This window comes from Natrix helvetica, assembly GCF_964273705.1.
Source record: "Natrix helvetica genome assembly, chromosome: 1".
NCBI lineage: Eukaryota > Metazoa > Chordata > Lepidosauria > Squamata > Natricidae > Natrix > Natrix helvetica.
In genome coordinates, this window is record NC_138548.1 from 340,126,436 (window position 1) to 340,149,038 (window position 22,603).

The window sequence follows — 22,603 nt, forward strand, 5'->3', positions numbered from 1 at the left end:
GGAATGAGGTCAGCTCCAACCTGTTCTAACCTAGGTTTCCCAAAAGCACGAAGCTGACTCCTCGTCCCGATAAAACTCCTTTTATTTAGTTTTAAAGAGAATTCCTCTCCAGCAAAGTCCCAGCCAATAGTCTTTGAAGAGATTTCACAACTACAGACCTTTATCAGGCTTGGAGAGCTGCCAGGCCGATATCTTCCAAACGCCACTTTGTAACAGCAATTACTTGGCAAGAAGTCAGGAACAGATCTTCACCCTAATGCAGTAGATCTCAACCTTCCCAATGCCGCGACCCTTTAATACAGTTCCTCATGTTGTGGTGACCCCCAGCCGTAAAATTAGTGTCTCAGTTCCTAAGACCATCGAAAATATGTGTTTTCCGATGGTCTTAGGCGACCCCTGTGAAAGGGTCGTTTGACCCCCAAAGGGGTCCCAACCCACAGGTTGAGAACCACTGCCCTAATGAATTGAACTAATTGTCTCCGCCAAACTCTCCTTTCGCTCCTCTTTATTTCCTACGGGAGGGGCCATTCACCGTTCACATGTGTCTTTACTCCCGAGTCCGCCTTTGTTCCTTAGCTGTTCCCTTCTCCTGGCAGCTCTGCGCATGCGCACACTGGGAACAGGCTCCAGCTGTTCTTCTGCCCCACTGATGTCCGACTCCGAAGGCAGCTGATAACTGTCGGAAGGCCCTGCTCCCATCTATGCCTCCGACACAGAGCCCTCATCAGAGCCTTCCCCAGACTCCAGGACTGGCCCAGGTTCCTCCCCCAACCTCCTCCTCATTGTCCGAATCTGCTGCCAGATCCGCTGGCGGGCCACAACACAACCCTCCTGACTTTCTGCAAGAGTTGAAGACCTGGTTCAGTCAGCTGGCATGGTGCTCCCAATGCAGGGCCTTCACATCGAGCCTGGTTGACAGACTAATAACGGATCCCTCCCCCCTCCCTCCCCCCACTCATCCTTTTCCTGCTCTTCTGATCTTTTCGTTAGCGTTGTATTATTATTTAGTTCCTATTGTGCATAGTATCTTTTTAATACAGGCATTCCTCAACTTTCAACTACAATTGAGTCCAAATTTCTGTTGCTCTGTGATATATTTGTGAAGTGAACTTTGTCCCGTTTTACGACCTTTCTTTGCCACAGTTGTTAAGCGAATCACCGCAGTGGTTAAGTTCGCAACACAGCTGTAAAGCGAATCTGGCTTCCCCATTGACTTTGTTTGTCAGAAAGTCGCAAAAGGGGATCGTGTGATCCCAGGACACTGCAACCTTCATAAATATGAGTCGGTTGCCAAGCGTCCGAATGATCATGCGGATGCTGCAATGGTCGTAAGTGTGAAAAAAGGTCATAAGTCATTATTTTTCAGTGCCGTTGCAACTCTGAATGGTAACTAAACGAATTGTTGTAGGTCAAGGACTTACCTGTATTGTAAACCGCCCAGAGTTACCTTGGGGTAAGATGGGCAGTCAATAAATTCATTGACACTTATTAATAAATAAATAAATGAACCAGAAGTCAAAGGTAGCATTCACTTACTGCATTGGCAGGAAAGGCTCTGATCATCACAGCGCTGAATCCCTTGTACAGAGACAATACTCCCTCCTCTCGAACAAGCTCTCGCAGGACGTCTCTGAAGCCATTGGGATATTTCCCCGGAGGAGCTGCAGAAAAACGCAAAATATATTTCATGAAAGTGAAGAGGAATTCTTGATGCGGGTGAAGAAGGAGAGTGCAAAAGTTGGCTTGAAACTCAACATTAAAAAAACTAAGATCGTGGCATCCGACACTCTCAATTCCTGGCAAATAGATGGGGATGAAATGGACATAGTGACAGATTTTATTTTCCTGGGCTCCAAGATTACAGCACATGGGGACTGCAGCCAAGAAATTAAAAGATGCTTCCTCCTAGGGAGGAAAGTCATGGCAAATCTAGACAACGTACTAAAAAGCAGAGACATCACCCTGCCAAAAAAAGTGCGTATAGTCAGAGCTATGGTTTTCCCAGTTGCAATGTATGGCTGTGAAAGTTGGACCATAAGGAAGGCTGAGCACCAAAGAATGGAGGCCTTTGAACTATGGCGCTGGAGAAGACTCTTGCGAGTCCCTTGGACTGCAAGGCGATCAAACCGCTCAGTCCTAGAGTTCAACCCTGACTGCTCTTTAGAAGGCCGGATCCTGAAGATTAAACTCAAATACTTTGGCCACCTAATGAGAAGGAAGGACTCACTGGAGAAGAGCCTAATGCTGAGAAAGATTGAGGGCAAAAGAAGAAGGGGACGGCAGAGAATGAGGTGGCTGGATGGCGTCACTGAAGCAGTTGGCTTGAGCTTAAATGGACTCCAGAGGATGGTAGAGGACAGAAGGCCTGGAGGAACATTGTCCATGGGGTCCCAATGGGTTGGACACGACTTTGCAACTAACAACAACAGCAACACATTTCATGAACCTCATCCCCCAAGAGGGTTTCATCAAACTCCCTCTTTCTTTCCCAATCCTCTTTCTATCTCTTGCCCTAATTCTCCTCAATTAACAACAGTTAATTGATTCCCTGTGCTCAATGCTTCAGTCCCTAATCATCTCACAGTTGGACTATTGTAATGTGCTCGACATGGGGCCAACCATGAGGGTGTACTCTGTATTCTGCTAAAACTGGTGCAGAGTACAACGGTGCAGACAATTTTAGGAGGAGCAAGAATGGCTCCTGTAACATCACTGCTCCACAAGCTGCACTGGTTGCCAGTCTGCGTCCAAGTGCAATTCAAGGTGTTGGTGATCACCTTTAAAGCCCTTCATAGCATGGGTCCAGGTTACCTGAGGGACCATTTCACCTCACTAGGATTGGCCCATCCCAGTCATGCCGATATAGGAGGCATGCTCTGGGTTCTATCAACTTGATTATTCAAACTGGCAGGGTTCAGGAGAAGGGCCTTCTCTACTGTTGCTCCTGCCCTCTGGAACCTCTTGCCGCCCGACGTGAGGTAGGCCCCAACCCTCCTATCCTTTCATAAAAGCCTAAAGACCTAGATCTGCCCATTGGCCTGGGCCCTCAATGGAGGAACAGCACAATGGAGGTGGTTGATTGAGTAACAACAGATCCCACCTCCCCCTCCCCAATTCTGTCCCTGCCTTCCCCCTGAGTCCCCTTTGGTTATAATTTATTTATGTTTTAATGTAGATGTGTAAACTGTCAGAGTGTGCACAGTGTGACTACTATTTTGAGACAACCCAGGAGCAAAATACAGTACACGGAGGTTTGTCTTTCAAACAGTGGTTTATCTACATGGGAGTGGTGGGTTTCAATTTTTTTTAGAACCTCTTCTATAGGTGTGGCCTGCTTTGTGGGAGTGGTTTGCCAGCCATGTGACCAGGTGGGAGAAGTTTGCCAGCCATGTGACTGGGTGGGCATGGCCAACTTGTAAAATGTGGTAAAACTCACTTAACAACGCTCTTGCTTAGCAGCCAAAATGTTGGCTCAGAAACTCTGGCATTTGAAGCCCGCAAGTCTTAAAGCTGTCAAGTTACAAGACCCTTGCACCCCTAACCCTTTAGAAAAAAAAAACCCAGGGGTGTTCAAGCTTGACAGTTTTAAGACTTGTGGACTTCAACTCCCAGAATTCCTCCTCTCGCTCTTCATCTTGATGATGTGCGGTCGGGCGGGGGGAGGGAGCTGGACGGGTTCTAAATGGCACTGTAGATTTGTGGAACCTCTTCTATAGAAGAGGTTAGAACTGGCAGGAACCCATCCCTGCTACAAGGCATGTGTGTGTGTGTGTGTGTGTGTGTGTGTGTATGTATATACACACACCCACTAGGCAAAACCAGGCAAGCAATCAATCTTCAACTATAACACGGAAGCACACACGGAGAGAGAAACCGCCCTCACAGGGCCTCTCTTTATATAGTCCGTCTCTTAAAGTGATAACCCTGCTGACTCATTCTCATTGCATCATCTCGGTTTACAGCAGCTGACCAGCTATTAAATCATCATTACCTTAACATAAACACGTTTTTATGACTGTAAGCTGCCCAGAGTTACCATTTGGTAAATTGAGCAGCCAATAAATTTTATAAGCAAATATAAATAAAATAAACTATTTGTCAACTCCCAACGTTGCCATAGCAAGAGAAAGAGGGGGAAACCTTACACTATTACCATGAGGGAAGATTTTCACATTTCTGCAGAACCCAAAGCAAGGCAATAGTCCCTGCCCCTACCGCTTAGAGGAGTCTCGGATTTATCATCACTGCCTGAATTTCTAGGAAGCAAGTGAGAGGGTTAACTGAGAATGTTTGAAAACTCTTTCCTCTTCAACGGCCTGCTTGGTTTTGGTAATTGCTGATGAAAAACAACAACAACTCCTTCCTGTGCAAAACTGTGGGAGCCAAGAGACTGGCAAAATGACAAGTTGCCTCATCTCTCTTCTCCAATCGATTTGATAGAAATTTAACTTTTTTCTTAATGCAGAAGGGATTAGAAACTTGTGTTCCGGGCAGGCTGTGAAGCATGGAACTTCCCCTCCCCCTCAGTAAAAAAAAAAAAAAAGTAAGACACACCCTTGGTAGTAAACATTTTAACAGCCAATTACGCTCAGGGCCTATTTTGCAAATGTAAAAGAGGAAGATAATAAAAACTAGCAAAAGAATATAAATGTAAAAATGAATGAAAGAAGAAAAGGAAAGAAAGTTGTCACTAATGTCCATCCTATGAAGCACTATTTCTCACATGAAGAACTTTGGACACAACTGCAGGTAGTCCTTGACTTATGACCATAATGGAGCCTGCCAAATACAGTGCTAAGTCATGATGGGTCATCAAGGGAACACCTGTCTTTATGACCTTTTTGGCAGCAGTTGTTAAGTGAATCCATACTTCACTATCAGGAGTTTTTGCCAAAAACTGGAAGAAAAGAAAAGCTTTTGGCGATAATATTGTAAATTGTGGTCACATGACTGTGGGACGCTGCAAACAGCTATAAATGCGGGCCTGTTGCCGAGCATCCAAAATGTGGCCATGTGATCGAGAGGCAGGGCCAACCATCGAACTATGAAAGTGGGGCATAAGTACCTTTTAAAGGGTCCACGGGTAACTTCATATAGTCACTAAGCAATCAGTAGTAAGTAGAGGTGTATCTGTAATTATCTTGTAATTAGTCGCTTGCCTGTTTGTTAATTTATTTTTAATATTTATTTAATTGTACATACAATACAATAGCAGAGTTGGAAGGGACCTTGGAGGTCTTCTAGTCCAACCCCCTGCCAAGGCAGGAAACCCTATACCGTTTCAGACAAATGGCTATCCAACATCTTCTTAAAGACTTCCAGTGTTGGGGCATTCACAACTTCTGGAGGCAAGCTGTTCCACTGATTAATTGTTCTAACTGTCAGGAAGTTTCTCCTCAGTTCTAAGTTGCTTCTCTCCTTGATTAGTGTCCACCCATTGCTTCTTGTTCTACCCTCAGGTGCCTTGAGGAATAGTTTGACTCCCTCTTCTTTGTGGGAACCCCTGAGATATTGGAACACTGCTATCATGTCTCCCCTAGTCCTTCTTTTCATTAAGCTAAACATACCCAGTTCCTGTAACCGTTCCTCGTATGTTTTAGTCTCCAGTCCCCTAATCATCTTTGTTGCTCTTCTCTGCACTCTCTCCAGAGTCTCCACATCTTTTCTACATCGTGGTGACCAAAACTGAATGCAGTATTCCAAGTGTGGCCTTACCAAGGCGTTATAAAGTGGTATTTTCTTTACATGTCTCTATGACATATTTAACAGATCTGCAGCATTATTTATACAATTTATAAATGTATTGAATTATATAGAATCAATATTTGTATGTATCCATTATATACATTCTATTTCCAATGTTCTAACCCTATGTACATTTCCATTTCTTATTTCTATTGTCTATTCATTCATATCGTTTCTCCCATACCGCATAGTATTCCGAGTCACTTGTCTGTTTAGTCAAGGCAAATACTTTAACTCAGTGTTTCTCAACCTCAACAGTTTGAAGATTTATGGACTTCAACTTCCAGAATTCCCTGCAGGCTGGCTAGGGAATGCTGGGAGTTGAAGTCCACACGTCTTCAAGCGGCCAAGTTTGAGAAAAAACTACCGTAACCGATTATATTGTAGCTAGCACACACACACGCACACAGAGGGAAAGGGTAAATTAAGAAAATCTTTCTAAATTTATCGAAAAGAGCTGCCAAATTGCAAAGCACATTTACGTCACTAATCTTCAAAAGAATCCAGAAAAGTTTTAGCTCAATTTTATTTCCAGTAGCTCTTAGCTATGTGACACTAGGACTAGGGCGATGACCTGCAAAAAAAAGATCATGCTAGTTTATAGAACTTTCAAATTCTTTGCCTGGAGGCAACTATATTCACCATAGCTGAGCAAAGTGTGATTTTCAGTCTTTAACCCAACTGCAAGAACCAGCTTCATATCTGCTTTGGAAAAGGATTAATGTATGATGCAAGATGGGATTGCAGGTAGTTCTCCTTTAGCGACCACAACTGGTATGTGAAATAGTTGCTAAGTGAAACCACAACTGTGCTCCCGATTTTACTTCGCCTTTCCTTTCCTTTCCGGATCTGCAAATGTCCTAAAATGCAAAGACTGGTCATAAAGTTTTTTTTTAATCACCAGTGTAGCAGCAAACGGATGCTAACTGAGACGATCGTTAACAAGGACTGTACTGTACTCTCCTTCTACTCCAATTTCCATGGTGACCAGAATTATACACATTAAAGCTAGCAATTAGAAGAGAGGCGGGAATGGAACAGAACAATGAGAATGTGTTCTGCACCATTAGATTTAGCCAGCACACCTAAGAAAATGCAAATACCTCATCTAACACCAGATTAAACCAGAGACTGTCATGGACTGTTGCCCAGGAATGATTTTCAGAAGAGTTTCAGGAAATATTATGAGCAAATGTATGCTAAAAGATCTAATCTTCAACTGTGCATTCTCATGGGAATACAATCGGATGACAACGCAGTTCAGAAAATGGAGAGAAAAAGAAGGATAATTGTTGATATTAGCCCTCTACATGACTCTAAATATAAAGGAGAATATTTGTAGCTCAGGGTTAAAATGAAAGATCCTTGGTGCTCTCTGAGCTTGTTTGTTTTCTTGCAGACATTTGCAAGAAAACAAGCAAGCTCACAGAGCACTAGCGACACTTCAATATATATATATATATAATAGCAGGCAAAGAAGATGTTTGAACATTGTTCTATTTCAATTATTTTCGCCTGATTTAAAAGAAAAGGATTAAATATTTGGAGTAAGATCTGCTCTGAACACCTTTCACAACTAGTCCTCATTTAACAATGACAGTTGGGACTTGGAAGTCATTAAGCAGAGCAGTTGCTAAGTGAAACCACAACTGTACTGTGCCGTCTTACTTCAGCTTCCCTTTACACTGCAGACGTGCAAAGGTCATAAATGCAAGGATTCATCATCACTGTGGTATCAATAGCAATAGCACATAGACTTATATACCGCTTCACAGTGCTTTACAGCCCTCTCTAAGCGGTTTACAAAGTAAGCTTATTGTCCCCAACAATCTGGGTCCTCATTTTACCCACCTCGGAAGGAAGGAAGGCTGAGTCACCCTTGAGCCTGGTGGGATTCGAACTGCCAAATTGCAGGCAGCCAGCAGTCAGCAGAAGTAGTCTGCAGTGCTGCACTCTAACCACTGTGCCACCATGGCTCTTATGCTGAAAACTCAGAATGGTTGCTAAACAAGGCGATTGCTAAATGAGGACTACTTGTATACAAACCCACTGAAAACTTTTCTCCACAAATCCTGCGGTATTTTTAAATCTGCCTTCTATAAACTTTAGGAGAGCATCAGTGAACTCACCTGTCTGGAATCGTGACTTCAGCACATCAGGAGGGATTCCTACAGCCCAGTTGAAGATCCCTGCCATGCCTCCAGCAAAGAGGATTCTGGGTACACTGAGGTCACTGACACTGTGGAAAGCAGGAGACGGGGAGGAAAAAGAGCAAGCATGAATTCATCAAAATGGCTACTAAAAAAAGAAATAGAATAGGGGTGTCAAACTGGCGGCCCAACGGGCCAGACATGTCACGCGCAGGTCACGCCCACACCAGCTCTGCGGATGGGAAAAAAGTCACAAAATGTCACGTGACAATAAGGTGACGCTGCGAGTTTGACACCCGCGAAATAGAAGAAGAGAAAGATTGGGTGCATCTCATTCAGACTCATGGGGTGGGGGCAAAGGTTATACATTAAAGACTTCCGTCCAGGGAAGTCAGCAATTTTACTTCAAAATGGGCTGTACAGGTAGTCCTCAAATTGCAACAACAGTTCATTTAGTGACCGTTCGAAGTATGCACGGCACTCAAAAAAGCGACATGATCATTTTTCACACTTATGATGGTTGCAGTATCCCAATGGTCACATGATCAAAATTCAGATGCTTGGCAACTGGCATTTATTTATGACGGTTGCAATGTCCTGGGGTCACTTTGAACCCCTTTTGTGACCTTCTGATAAGCAAAATCAATGGGAAAGCTAGGTTCACTTAACAACCGTGTTACTAATTTAACAAATGCAGGGATTCACTTAACAACTGTGGCAAGAAACATGGTAAAATGAGGCAAAGTTCACTTAACAACTGTCTGGCTTAGTAAGAGAAATTTTGTCTTAAGTAGAGGAATACCTGTATTTGCCCAAGCGGAAGATCTCTGTAGAAAAAGTTATTGCTACAACTACTGGCACATCAAGCTTAATTTATAGTACAACTGACTTATATAGCCAGAACTAGCCAATCAAAATCAAATGGTTACAGATTCAACAAGAAGCCAGGTTGATATCCTTCAAACTGTACTGTGCTAAAAGAAGAAAATGTCCCTTTGCAATTGGTTGTTAGAATAAAAGCTTCTAACTGTATGTAGATTCATATAATCTCCAAGTTAAAGCCTAATGTTTGGCACCAAAGTACTGAAATATAGCTAACAGTGGTTTATTCAACAAATTATATTTAATCAAACCCATGGCTTATTGCAATATAGAAATCCAGCAGCTTTGCCATATATGCTACATTATGGTTCATGGTAGATTATGCTGATGATTCCATTAGCTTTCCTTATAAGATGCACTGACTTGATCCCTAAAACATATTTTATAAATGTCAAATTATATTATGCACTATTTATGTCTTAAATGTATATGCCTCCCATTTCAGTGTCAAGCAACTCAAAGAAATAATCCTTTATCTCATCAAACTATTAGTACGAAGCTCTTATTTCAGAATAAAAAGAATTCCTTAGTTGTTTTTGTCAGAAATCCAGCATTCTCCTTACCTCTGCCCCTGAGGTGTCAAAATATTTTTCAGCCATTCATAAGTCATGAAGTACATCCCACTGGCTGGAACATCTGGTCCAATAAACAGAGCCAACTTAGAAAAATGAGAGACACAACTGCCCACATTGGCAAGGACAAAAAGGATAAAACCTGCCCGCTTTCTGTAAGTAGAATTATAATAACGGCAGAAACAATGCACTCCACTTGCTGCTTTAGACCTTGATTTGATTGACAGAGAAAACAAGATTTGAAGGATTGTCTCTTCCCAGTTACATCTACCCAATTAGAGAAGGATGGAGAGAAATAGAGAAAAAGGGCCTTCTCTATGGTGGCTCCATATACATTTGACTCCCAACCTGATACATTTCTAGAAGGCTCTGAAGGTATGGTTCTCTCAAACAGGCCTAGGAAACCCAAATTGATACAGAGCCGATCATGTGGCTGGGAAAGGGTTAGGAATTTTATACTACCTATTTTTAATGTTGTAAGCCACCCGGAGTCATTGTGTGTGAGTTGAACAATCATATATATTTATAATACTGTACATAAACATTGTGATATAGCAGCATTGTTCACACAGCAGAAATATTTCTGTCATTCCCTCTCACAGTTAGCTGGCTGGACATAAGGTTAGCCACATTGGACTCTTTAATGTACCCCTTATCATCTTCATCCTTGTAGCTAGTGAAAAGGAGGCCTCAGTTTCTTTGAGGGGAGCAATTTTTTAAAGGAAGAAAATACAGGTAGTCCTTACTTATGACAACTGAGCCCAAAATTTAAGTTGCTAAGCAAGGCAGTTCTCAAGTCAGTATTGCCCCATTTCACAACCTTTTTTTTGCCACAGTTGTTCAGCAAGTGATTGCAGTTGGTAAGCGAATCATGCAGTCATTAAGCGAATCTGGCTTGCTCCATTGACTTTGCTTGTCAGAAGCCAGCTGGGAAGCTTACAAATTGTGATCACATGATCCCAGGACAGTACAACTGTCATAAATACATGCCAGTTGCCGAGCACCCAAATTTTGATCATATGACCATGGTTATAAGTATGAAAACTGGTCATGTGCCACTTTTTCAGCGCCGCTGCAACTTCAAACAGTCACTAAATGGATGGTTATAAATCGAGGACTACCTGTACAAATGGGGTGGCATGGTCACAAGCAACCTCCCCATGGAGAGGTCTGAAGGGCCCTATTTTCCTACCTCTCATTTTTGTTCATTTTTTACCCTTCCCCCATGTGTCTATAGTTTGTCAGAATGGCAGTAGAAAAGGAATCTTATACAAACATGGGATTGGCTAGAAGAACAGCAAAGACTGACTGATACAAATAACCAAACATAGACTGATAAGCAAAAGAGTAAGAAATAATAGGATTATAAGTGTTAAATTAGAATGTATTGAGAGGGAAATAGTGTTTGTATAGATGCACCAATGGATATCTGCTGTAAGAAGGAACATGTCGTTCCGATGTTATTTGTACGGGTAGTGTATGTTTTTGTCAATGTATATAAGTGTTTATAATTTTAAAAAAAATCAAAAACAGAAACATGGGATTGGGTGTATTTCAATTCAGCCAGTTCTGACAGGTTCTGGAGAACCGGTAGTGGAAATTTTGAGAGTGGGGAGGGAATGGGAATTTTGCAGTATCCTTGCCATGCCCACAAAGCCACACCCACAGAACCGGTAGTAAAAACAATTTGAATCCCACCACTGTATTTGGGGCTAAATCAAATTCCTGCAGAGTTCACTGGGTGAATGAATTTAGATCTTCGATTCAAAATCTGATTTAATTCAGCCAGCTAGCTCTGCAGGGATTAGACTTGCATGATAGGCTAACCGCCGCTCTATAATTATCTAGTCAAGTGTGCTACGTAAACAGGGTTTTAAAAAAAACATGAGGGGGGAGCTTTTATAGTTCAATTATTTTAAGAACAATTCTCCACAACTACCTCTCATGAGTGTGAGCACTGTTCCTTTGTACACGCCTCGAATGCCAGCTTCACGATATAGTTGTTTGGCACAGTCCAAGGGGCCCGCATATTTTTTTTCACCGGAGGCTGCTTGGATCTAATTGGTTAAAAAAAAAAAGGCCACATCAATTATAACCTACCATTCCTTAAATAATTCAATCTTCCTAAATCTAAGCTACTGTTGAAATGAGTCTGTGCATCTCAACTTTTCCTAAGAAATCCCCATGAGATGAGATTCAATCCAGAGTTTGTTGATTATGCACCAAAATGGTAAAAAATGAAAATAAAAAACCAAACCCCGTAGCTGCCATCTCTCCCAAAAAGTTTTTCTAGCTGTTTAAGCACCCAGAGCAGGCTTCTAGTAGCTCTACCCATTCAAGAAGCCCCAGTACAAACTTTTGTGAAGAAAGTTATTCATAATTGTAACTGGGACTTTGTCTTAAAACATTAAAAAATATATCTGAAAATAAAGAGATGTTAAAAGGATAACGAGCGGAGTAACAAGGAGTTGTGACAGACAAAACTTTAAGATAACGGAAAGCTGGGCTACTTTAGAAAAGAACTTTTAAATGAAATAGAACAATCGTAATTCGAGCTATTTATTTTTCTTCATATTGGATAAGTTTCCTTTTTTTTAAAATTCCCACAGAAAAGGTTTTTAAGGAAGGAAACAAGAGAAGAGACTCTTCTCGTTTATTGAATTGGCCCTGCCTTGACTCTAAGGAACAGTCTTAAATAGTTTTAAAAACACAAAGACAATATAACAGCTACATATAAAATTGGCCATGTTTCACTGATACGTTAACAGGGTTCATATATCTTGCTAAACCATAACCTTAAATTAATAAATAAAGTGCAGTTAGCTGTATTCCCACAACACATTAAATGAATGAATGAATGAATCTATATATATATAAAAACGACTCTGTGTGTGTGTGTGTATGTTCCAGCATAACTCTGGAATACTTGGAGCAATTCCAACCAAACTTGGTACACAGATGATTTACCCTCTGGAAACAAATATTGGGGGGTGGGGGGTGGAGACACCTCTAAAATCTTTTTTTTGGGGGGGTCTGTTAAGATACAGCCTGTTGTGCCTTAAAATGGCTTCCACTGTATAGCACAGTGGAGTTGCCATGGTAACGGCTTCACAGTACTCCACAAGAGGGCTCCCTCTAGTAAAGGGGAAAATTCAACGTTAGAAATTACATTTGGTCCAGACATTTCCCCCCTATAAATACTCGGGCAACGCCAGGTTATCAACTAATATTAAAAAATTACTAGTAGTCCTCAACTTATGACCAGTTGCTTAGTGACTGATAAAAGTTACAACAATCCTCTGCCCCCATCCCCCCAAAGCTACTTATGACCCAGTTGCAACTTCCGGGCTGTTCAATGGTCTCGTGAACACATTTTGGGCACTCAGCAACTAGTTTGCACTTGTGGCTGTTTGCAGTGTCCTGCAGTCATGTGACTGTGATTTATGACTTTTTTTTTTCAGAAAGTAGCATTTGTGTCTGATTTCTGGGGGGAAAAACACTTCATAGCGAACAAAGGGTTCGCTTAGCAATTGCTGTGAACTGAGAACCAGTTTGGTCTAGTGGTTAAGGCCCCAGTTTAGAAAGCAAGAGACTATGAGTTCACATCCCTCTTTAGCCATGAAAGCCAGGTGGGTGACTTTGGGCCAGTCGCTTTCTTTCAGCCCAACTCACTTCCCAGGGTTGTTGTTGTGGGGAAAATAGAAGGAGGAAAATGTGTTGGATATGTTTACTGTCTTGAGTTATTTGTGAAAATATAGATGGGATATAAATAAATGAAATGAATGTATTTGCTTTATGACTGCATGGTCTCTTTACAACCAAGATGTTTGCTTAATGACAGTTACAAAAAATTGGGTCTGGTCATCTGGTGATGAGCCACTTTATGACCATCATGGAGTCATAACTTGAGGACTACCTATTTTTTGACATAGTATGACCCCAGCCACAATAATCATCCAGCTATTGTGTATGTGCCCCAAGAAGCGGGATGCTTGGGTGTTGTCTAAACTGACAAGCTAAGGTCAGGCTGGTTTGTATTTGCCTGGGACATTTCCCAGGAAGATCAGGACTTAAGTTAGACTGGACCCTTGAAAAACAAAGTGATCAATCACATTTATATTTTGCCAGGAAAACTGCATTGGTTTGTCCATGAAGTCAACAGAATTGAAGGTGTTTCAAAGGAGATCCCATCTACTGATATAATGTGCATATATATGCCAGGATTTTCAATCTTAATGGGAGAATGTTGTTTAGGAGTCAATACAGAATTAATTAAATCTCTAACCAGACAACAAGATTTCCAACTTTGCCTATCTTGCTTCTCTAATTACTTCTGTGCTCCAGTTTTAGCCATCAGAGGAATCTAATATCACAATGAAACAATGCTAAGGAAATTGGAATATTGATAGTTACAGGAGATAAGATGTGTTCTGAAATTTGAGCATTTTTACCTCCCATACACATAATTCTTTAATCTAAATGTTTGCATATATTCTCTCTCCCTCCCTCTCCCTTCCTGTCTCTCGCTCTCTCTCCCTCCCTCCCTTCCTCTCTCTCTCTCTACATACATACATACATACATACATACATACATACATACATACATACATACATTTTCTTCCAACAGAAGAAAAAAACACTTAAGCTCCCCCCTGGTTCAGCTGATAAAGTGAGGAGAATTTGTGGCTTAGAGGTTAATGCAACTGCCTAATATGCAGACAGCCCAAGTTCGAATCCCAGAAGGGTATGGCTAGCTGATGAGAGCTAAATAGCTTGAAATAGATCTATACTAGTCTCCCTTTATTTTGTTATCAGTAAAAATGTAACACATATATACATATCAAAAATTTAGATAGCCATGCTGTCAACAAGATTACAATTATGAATATGCTCATCCTAAAGAAAGATAAATAATGTGGATAGCATGATGTTGCTCAGTTGTGGGATGGAGCATGGAAAACGTCACCTCTTACCTGTAGTAGGCACTTGATCCTTTCTCCTGGTGCCATAATTGCAGTGGTAAACACCCCTGATAACATTCCTGCTGCAAACAGCTGAGGATATCTATATAGCAGACAATACAATGTGGGGTATAGATTAAATATAAGAAATGCATTACAGGCACAGTTTACGAATAATTTATCCTTCCAAAGAGTTCCTTTTCTAGAAATAAAAAACCCAACCAACAATTACGTAATAAATGAACATAAAGGTAGTCCAATCTTAGAGTCGAAAGTTCCAAATATGTGCCATGAAAACTAATGTTCTCAACAACATTTAATTATGCCATTATTTTTTTCCCATATATATCCCAACAGATGCCTTAGAAGAGCCAAGGAGAGGTATTCAGAGCTCTAATTTCCTCCAGCTGGTCAAATTCAGCCAAAACAGACATGGGTCAAGTAAATATTATGGCTCAAGATTTTTGCCTCAAGTATCAATATGACATATCCAGGCAAATGCAGCCATCAAGGCAGAATCATTTGCAAAATAAATTCAATGTTTGGTATAAAAATAATGATTTTTTTAAAAAACTATATTTTCTAAATAAAAGTAAAGACTGGAAAGGTTCATCCATTAGTGAGGGATCTTTAATTAAAGAGAATGATGTTATTGTTTAAACACTGCACTATAGTTTATAAAACTGAAGAAAAAGAAGAAAATAGAATGGTTCATGTACCACGTTAATTCATACTGCTGAATATATATGCATTCATATATTGTGTGACTCAAGCCACAATGACTTACAAACTATCATTTAAGTAATCTATGAACTGTCAAGTATTGTTCATTTTAGAACTAGTGGCTTGGTATTATAATCCAGCATCAAACCCTAACACTGCCTGCCTATCTAGAAGCTATGGTGGCACCGTGATTAGAATGCAGTATTGCGGGTTGACTCTGCCCATTGCCAGCAGTTTGATTCCGACTGCCTGAAGATTGACTCAGCTTTCCATTCCTTTGAAGTCGGTAAAATGAGGACTCAGATTATTGGGGGAATATACTGACTCTGTAAACCACTTAGAGAGGGCTGTAAAGCACTATGAAGAAGTATATAAGTCTAAGTGTTGCTATTACTATTGCTGCCTGCCTGTCTATCTATCTCAGTGGCTAAGACACTTGATCAGAAACATTGGCAGTTCAGCAGTTCGAATCCCTAGCACCGCATAATGGAGTGAGCTCCCGTTACTTGTCCCAGTTTCTGCCAACCTAGCAGTTCGAAAGCACATAAAAATGCAAGTAGAAAAATAGGGACCACCTTTGGTGGGAAGGTAACAGCGTTCAGCGTTTAGTCATGCCAGCCACATGACCATGGAGACATCTTCGGACAGCCCTGGCTCTTTAACTTTGAAATGGAGATGAGCACTGCCCCCTAGAGTCGGAAACAACTAGCACATATGTGCGAGGGGAAATTTTACCTTTAACTTATCTATCATCTATCATCTATCTATCATCTATCTATCATCTATCTATCTATCTATCTATCTATCTATCTATCTATCTATCTATCTATCTATCTATCATGTATCTATCTATCTATCTATCTATCTATCTATCTATCTATCTATCTATCTATCTATCTATCTTATCTGTCTAGTTTACCGATAGTAGACTAGAGAGGGAGAAAGATATAGATATATCAAGTGGTTGGAGAGAAAGAAGCAAATGAGATCTGGCATTAAAAATAGTCCTCGAATTACAGCCATAAGCCCATCGTAATCATAACTTGTGACAATCATAAATTGGGTCATCTATGTGACTGACCCGATTTTATTATCTTTTTTGGGGCAGTCATTATGTGAATGCTGATGTCATTAAGCCAACCAATGGTTTGCTATGAGTCAGGTACTGCTGAAAACTAGAAGAAAAGGCTTGTTTTCGGCAAAACCATTGTAAAATGCAGTCATGTGGCCCCAGGATGCTGCAGACAGCCATAAATGTGGGCCAGTTGCAAAGCGCCAAAAGTGCAGCCATGTCACTGCAATTGGGGGGGGGGGGATCAGAACTTCGAATCTGAGTTATAAGGGAGGTCTGTCGTAACTTCAAATAGTTGCTAAGCAACTGGCCCTAAGTACAGGAACTACCTGTATATCAACTTTAATACATTGACGATTGGATGGAGAATTGATCTTAAGCATGGCAACATAAGGCCCCTTGCCATGATTTATATTCTTGAATGATGTGAGAACTGCAGTGGAGGGATTTGAGGAGTGAAGTTGGAAGGGCAGCTGTGAAAATCTTATCTGACAGGCAGCTAGGATTAAGAATGTATTTACTGCCAGAGTAGTTAAGTACTGACTGACTATTGGGTGCCCCGTAGAGTCAAACGAAGCTATTTATAAAATTATTTAAAACTGCTTGATAAAAGTCACTTTGCTTTTTTTTCCCTTTAAATCTGAACCAAACCACTGTGCTTTCCTTTGAGTTCCCCACACAGAACAGGATTCAGTAGCAAGACAGATAGAACCTATAGAGATCTCCAACAAGGTTCAGTTGATTTTTAAACAACAGGAATATGGTCACAATCAGGACTTGCCTTATGTCAAATACAAATGGAAAGAACAAAACCTTAGTGTTGCAAATCCTAATCTGTAGGATTTAGGCAGTGAATCTGACTCTAACACATGTAACAGAATCTGAAAGCTTCGAAGTAATAATCTTGTAATCTCAAGGTTTTACGTGTTTCTTGAATACGTTGATGAATACATGAGCATGAAAACTGAAACACCATATGCTGCATACTGCAAACATTGTTCCAGAAGGTAATACAAATATGAATGTGCTTTATTTTCTAAAGCTTCTGTAGGCAATCTAACTGAGGTGAAGGCATCTTTGGAATTTGCAGATAACATGGGGAGTGCATCCACATGACTACCATGAAGTGCCTGGTAAATTATTAAGAAATATGGGGTATTGTGTTGATTGGAGGATGAGCTGGCCCTCCAGACTGCTGCCTATGGTACCTTTAGGAATTTTACAGTATTGAAAGATATTGCTGCAAATAAATAAGATGGTAGAAGTTGATGTTTGCAATAAGTCAAAGCATCCCAATACAATACAATACAATGCAACATCCTACCTGTCAATGACTACTTCAGCTTCAACCACAATAATACATGAGCAAACAATACAGGTGAAACTCAAAAAATTAGAATATCGTACAAAAGTTCATTTATTTCAGTAATGCAACTTAAAAGGTGAAACTAATATATGAGATAGATTCATTACGTGCAAAGCAAGATAGTTCAAGCCGTGATTTGTCATAATTGTGATGATTATATCTTATAGCTCATGAAAACCCCAAATCCACAATCTCAGAAAATTAGAATATCACATGAAATCAATAAAACAAGGATTGTACATAGAACAATATCAGACCTCTGGAAAGTATAAGCATGCATATGTACTCAGTACTTGGTTTGGGCCCCTTTTGCAGCAATTACTGCCTCACTGCAGCGTGGCATGGAAGCTATCAGCCTGTGGCACTGTTGAGGTGTTGTGGAAGACCAGGATGCTTCAATAGCAGCCTTCAGCTCTTCTGTATTGTTCGGTCTCATGTCTCTCATCTTTCTCTTGGCAATGCCCCATAGATTCTCTATGGGGTTCAGGTCAGGCGAATTTGCTGGCAAATCAAGCACAGAAATCCCAGGTTTGTTGCTTTTGGCAGTGAACCAGGTTTTGGTGCTTTTGGCAGAGTGGGCAGGTGCCAAGTCCTGCTTGAAAATGAAGTCAGCATCCCCATAAAGCTCATCTGCGGAAGGAAGCATTAAGTGCTCCAAAATCTCCTGGTAGACGGCTGCGTTGACCGTGGACTTAATGAAGCACAGTGGACCAACACCAGCAGATGACATGGCTCCCCAAATCAACACAGACTGTGGAAACTTCACACTGGACTTCAAGCATCTTGCAGTGTGTGCCTCTCCATTCTTCCTCCATACTCTGGGTCCTTGGTTTCCAAATGAGATGCAAAAGTTGCTCTCATCAGAAAAGAGGACTTAGGACCACTGAGCAACAGACCAGGTCTGTTTTTCTTTAGCCCAGGTAAAACGCTTCTGACATTGTTTGTTGTTCAGGAGCAGCTTGACAAGAGGAATACGACATTTGAAGCCCATGTCCAGGATCCGTCTGTGTGTGGTGGCTCCTGATGCACTGACTCCAGCCTCAGTCCACTCCTTGTGAAAGTCCCCAACACTTTTGAATGGCCTTTTCCTGACAATCCTCTCCAGGCTGCGGTCATCCCTGCTACTTGTGCACCTTTTTCTTCCACACTTTTCCCTTCCACATAACTTTCTATTAATGTGCTTTGATGCAGCACTTTGGGAAAATCCAACTTCTTTTGCAATTACCTTTTGAGGCTTTCCCTCCTTATGGAGGGTGTCAATGATGGTTTTCTGCACAACTGTCAGGTCAGCAGTCTTTCCCATGATTGTGATTCCTACTGAACCAGACTGAGAGACCCTTTAAAGATTCAGGAACCCTTTGCAGGTGTTATGGCTTAATTAGCTGATTAGAGTAGGACACTTTGAGCCTGGAATACTGCACCTTTTCACAATATTCTAATTTTCTGAGATTGTGGATTTGGGGTTTTCATGAGCTGTAAGCCACAATCATCACAATTATGACAAATCACGGCTTGAACTATCTTGCTTTGCATGTAATGAGTCTTATCTCATATATTAGTTTCACCTTTTAAGTTGCATTACTGAAATAAATGAACTTTTGCACGATATTCTAATTTTTTGAGTTTCACCTGTAGATACAAACTCAAGGTAAACTGCTCCAAACTCAATTGCAGAAAATACTACTTCAGTAACAGAATGGTCAATGCCTGGATTTCACTACCTGATTTTGTTGTTACATTTCCAAACCACCATAATTTTAACCTAAGATTGTCTACTGTTGACCTCAACTCATTCCTAAGAGGACTGTAAGGGGCATGCATAAGCACACCAGTGTGCCTACCGTCCCTGTCCTACTGTTCCCATTATTTGTACCCATTTACTGTATTCATTTTTACGTTTATACTTATACTTGTTATCTTTTACATGTTTGACAAACTAAATAAAATAAAATAAGAAAATAAATTATGGGGAAAAATTAAGTGAGTGTAGCGAAACCTGGTGGATAGCAAGGGAAGTATCTGGGAACACCCTGATTCCTATGGACAAAATCTTGCTACTCCTGAACTAGAGTTCTTACATCTAGATGGGAGATAAAGACAAACAAAATTGTTGTATCTCTTTGTTTTTATAAACTTTTACAAAGTTTCTTAATCAAACTTCAGCTACACAAAAATGCCATCTCACAGAGAACAGTGTGGCTTCTACAATCATACTCATTCAGAATTAAGTCCTACTCATTTTAGGACCCAGATTGTTGGGGGCAATATGCTGATTCTCTAAACTGCTTAGAGAGGGCTATAAAGACCTATGAAGCAGTATATAAGTCTAAGGCTATTGCTATTATCATACCTTTTTAATTGCCTAAAAACTACACGTTTGTGCAGAAGTACCTTTTAAAAAAATCTTCATATTCAAGTAAGTATGCAAGGAAGTATAAGACAAAGCAGAATGGATTTTTGTAAAATCTGGTAATTCCTTATTACCTGGATGTTGTTAAGAGAGTATTGAAAATGTGCTGGGCAGATGGCTAATGTTTGTGAGGATGAGTGATGTACACCACAAAAGTGGGCCTTGCAGAGTAGTTATCATTGGCATATAGATGAGATTTATATATAGGTGGTCCTCACTTAATGAACATTCCTTCAGCAACTGCCCAAACCAAGGATGGTGCTGAACGGGATCTAGCACAACTCTCTATGGCTACCTCATCACGGCCAACTGGCCATGGGGCAATTCAATGCTGCGTTAGTTTGATTCAATTACTTTTATTATTAGTGACAGCGTTTTCATCAAAATTATAATAACTCTTGTATGTCTGGATTGACTTTATTTATTGTTATTATTGGTCATGGTTCAATTGAAATTAATTTAACTTTTGTATTTGTTGAATTGTCTCGCTGCAAGTTATCCCATAGGGAGTTGGCCTGTTCCGTGCTGAATGAGTGGTGTAATACATTATACCTTGTAATACATTACAATGGTCACAGCAGTGGTGGGTTGCAGGTGGTACGCCCCGGTACGGGCGTACCGGAGCCTGCCCGGAGCACTGGGCACCGTTCCGGTACGGTGCTCCGGAGGGCCACCCGCCCAAGTTCCTTACCTGTCCTTTAAGCCTTTGGCGCTTCCACGCACATGCATGGTGCGTACGGAGCCTGTGCGACGCTCCGCCGAGCAGCTGAAGCGTCGCGGACGCTTGCCGAGGCGTCACAGGCAGGTACAATGCATGCACGTGCCTTGCGCGTGTGCACCGCACGCATCTATGTGGGCGACGCTGATTCGGAACCAGTGATGTGCGGTGAGGTTTATGGCTGGTGAGGCTGGTGACGTCATCAGGAAGGCGGGGAATGGGACCACGTGTGCTGGAGGCTGAGGCTGCCTCAGTCTCCAGCACACGTGATCCCATTCCCTGCCTTCCTGAGTGTGCTCCACCGGCTCGTGCTCCACAGTCCCCAACAGCAGCTGCTTTTCAGTGCTTTTCTGAGCGTCTGGCGTTTAGGACATCCAGCTATCTACCTAAACGCCAGACGCACAGAAAAGCACTGAAAAGCACTGAAAAGCACTTCGCCTCCAAGCCACTTCGTCTTGATGATGTCACCGCAGCTGCTGGGCGCGGCCGGACGGATGTAGCCAGAGCGACGCCGGGGCGGTCCGGGCGGGCGAAAGAGCGAGCGAGCAAGCGATGGAGGATCAGGCAGCCTGATCCTTGGTCGCTCGCCCGCCGGACTGCCTCGGCGCCACTCTAGCTACCTCCTTCCGTCTGCGCCCAGGAGCTGCGGAGGCAGAAATGTTGTTGGTGCTCCAGAATGACGAAGCCACGAAAGCGACTGGGGAATGACGAGAACCTTCCTGCCTCTGCTGGACTTCGCGCGCTCCTCGTGACTGCAATAGACGTCCAGAAGCGGCTTTTGTGGCTAATGGGGTTTGGGCTTCCAGCCCAACAGCCCCTGCCACTTCTGGACATCTATTGCAGTCGCGAGGAGCGCGCAAAGTACAGCGGAGGCAGGAAGGTTATTGGCGCTTCCGAGAACCCTCCTGCCTCCGCCGGTTCCCAGCTGGCACCGCCCCGCGCGCGCACCTCCTCCTCCTCCTCCTCCCTCCTCTTCTTCTTCACTCCCCAAAGGCTCTTCTCCTTACCGGAGCTTAGCGGGAGCTGTGTAAAAGGGATGGGAGGAAATATATATTATTATTATATATTATTATTTCATGATGAGAGGTGAGGCTCTGCCTCCCCTGCCTCCCCTGACCGTATGTCCCTGTTCGACCAATGGGTCACAGCATTCCCCACAGTCATGTGATCACTATGTGCAATATTCCTTGTACTTCCTGGAAGCAAATTTAATGAAGAAACCGGCAGAAGGAATAAATGCAACCACATGATAGCCTTACTTAATGACCCACCATGATCTGCTTAATGACAGCAACTGAAAGTGCCAGAATTTCCATTGCTAATCAGCACGGTTATGTGATGTCGCATTTATGACCATGTTGCTTAGCGACAGAAATTCCGACTCCAATTACCGTTGTTACATGAAGTCTATCCATGTTCTGAATCGCAATTAAGAGAAAGTGTTACAAGCCCTTTAGGATGTCACACACCATACTGAAGTAAAAAGAAAACCTTCTAAACGGACATCTGTTTTGCCTGAGAAGAGAACTACACAAAAACAGCGCACAGAATGTCTGTTTATAGCTAGTGTGATCAGTCCCACGGTTTTTTTTTTTAGGAACTTTAAAATTTGCCAGATTAAATTTTTTGCAATTAAAAAAAAACACTCCTCTATTTATAACCAAAAAATAAAAAAATAAAACTTCACTTTGGCTGCGACGACGGAATGCAGCATTGTTTGAAAAATAAGAACAGATTGGAAAACCTCAAGAGAGCATCCCTGAAATAGTCTGAACAATTTCATTACTCACGTCAAGATGTCATCTGGGGTCTTCTGCTGCAGCTTTTTGCCCAAGCCAAACCCGAAGAAGCAGACAGCAAACATAGGAGTTACTCCAACAATGGGGGCTGCCATCCCCTTATACAAGCCACGGAAACCCTGTAAGAAATAGGTAGGTGGATTATTTATTTATTAAAGGTAGGTGGCTGCTCATCTCAAGCGCAAACAATAAAACAGAATTACTC

The 22,603-nt window shown here is 41.8% G+C and overlaps 1 protein-coding gene across 1 annotated transcript in view; it reads right to left on the minus strand.

Annotated features, from left to right (window-relative positions):
* The window catches only part of SLC25A20 (solute carrier family 25 member 20), a 33,112-nt gene that overhangs the window by 4,787 nt on the left and 5,722 nt on the right, over nt 1-22,603 (minus strand). The window contains exons 3-8 of the mRNA XM_081935855.1: nt 22,390-22,517; nt 14,323-14,413; nt 11,289-11,406; nt 9,341-9,413; nt 7,875-7,984; nt 1,537-1,661 (exon numbers count right to left, since the gene is read on the minus strand). Coding sequence (XP_081791981.1) covers nt 1,537-1,661; nt 7,875-7,984; nt 9,341-9,413; nt 11,289-11,406; nt 14,323-14,413; nt 22,390-22,517 — 645 coding nt within the window. The remainder of the gene's footprint in view (nt 1-1,536; nt 1,662-7,874; nt 7,985-9,340; nt 9,414-11,288; nt 11,407-14,322; nt 14,414-22,389; nt 22,518-22,603) is intronic.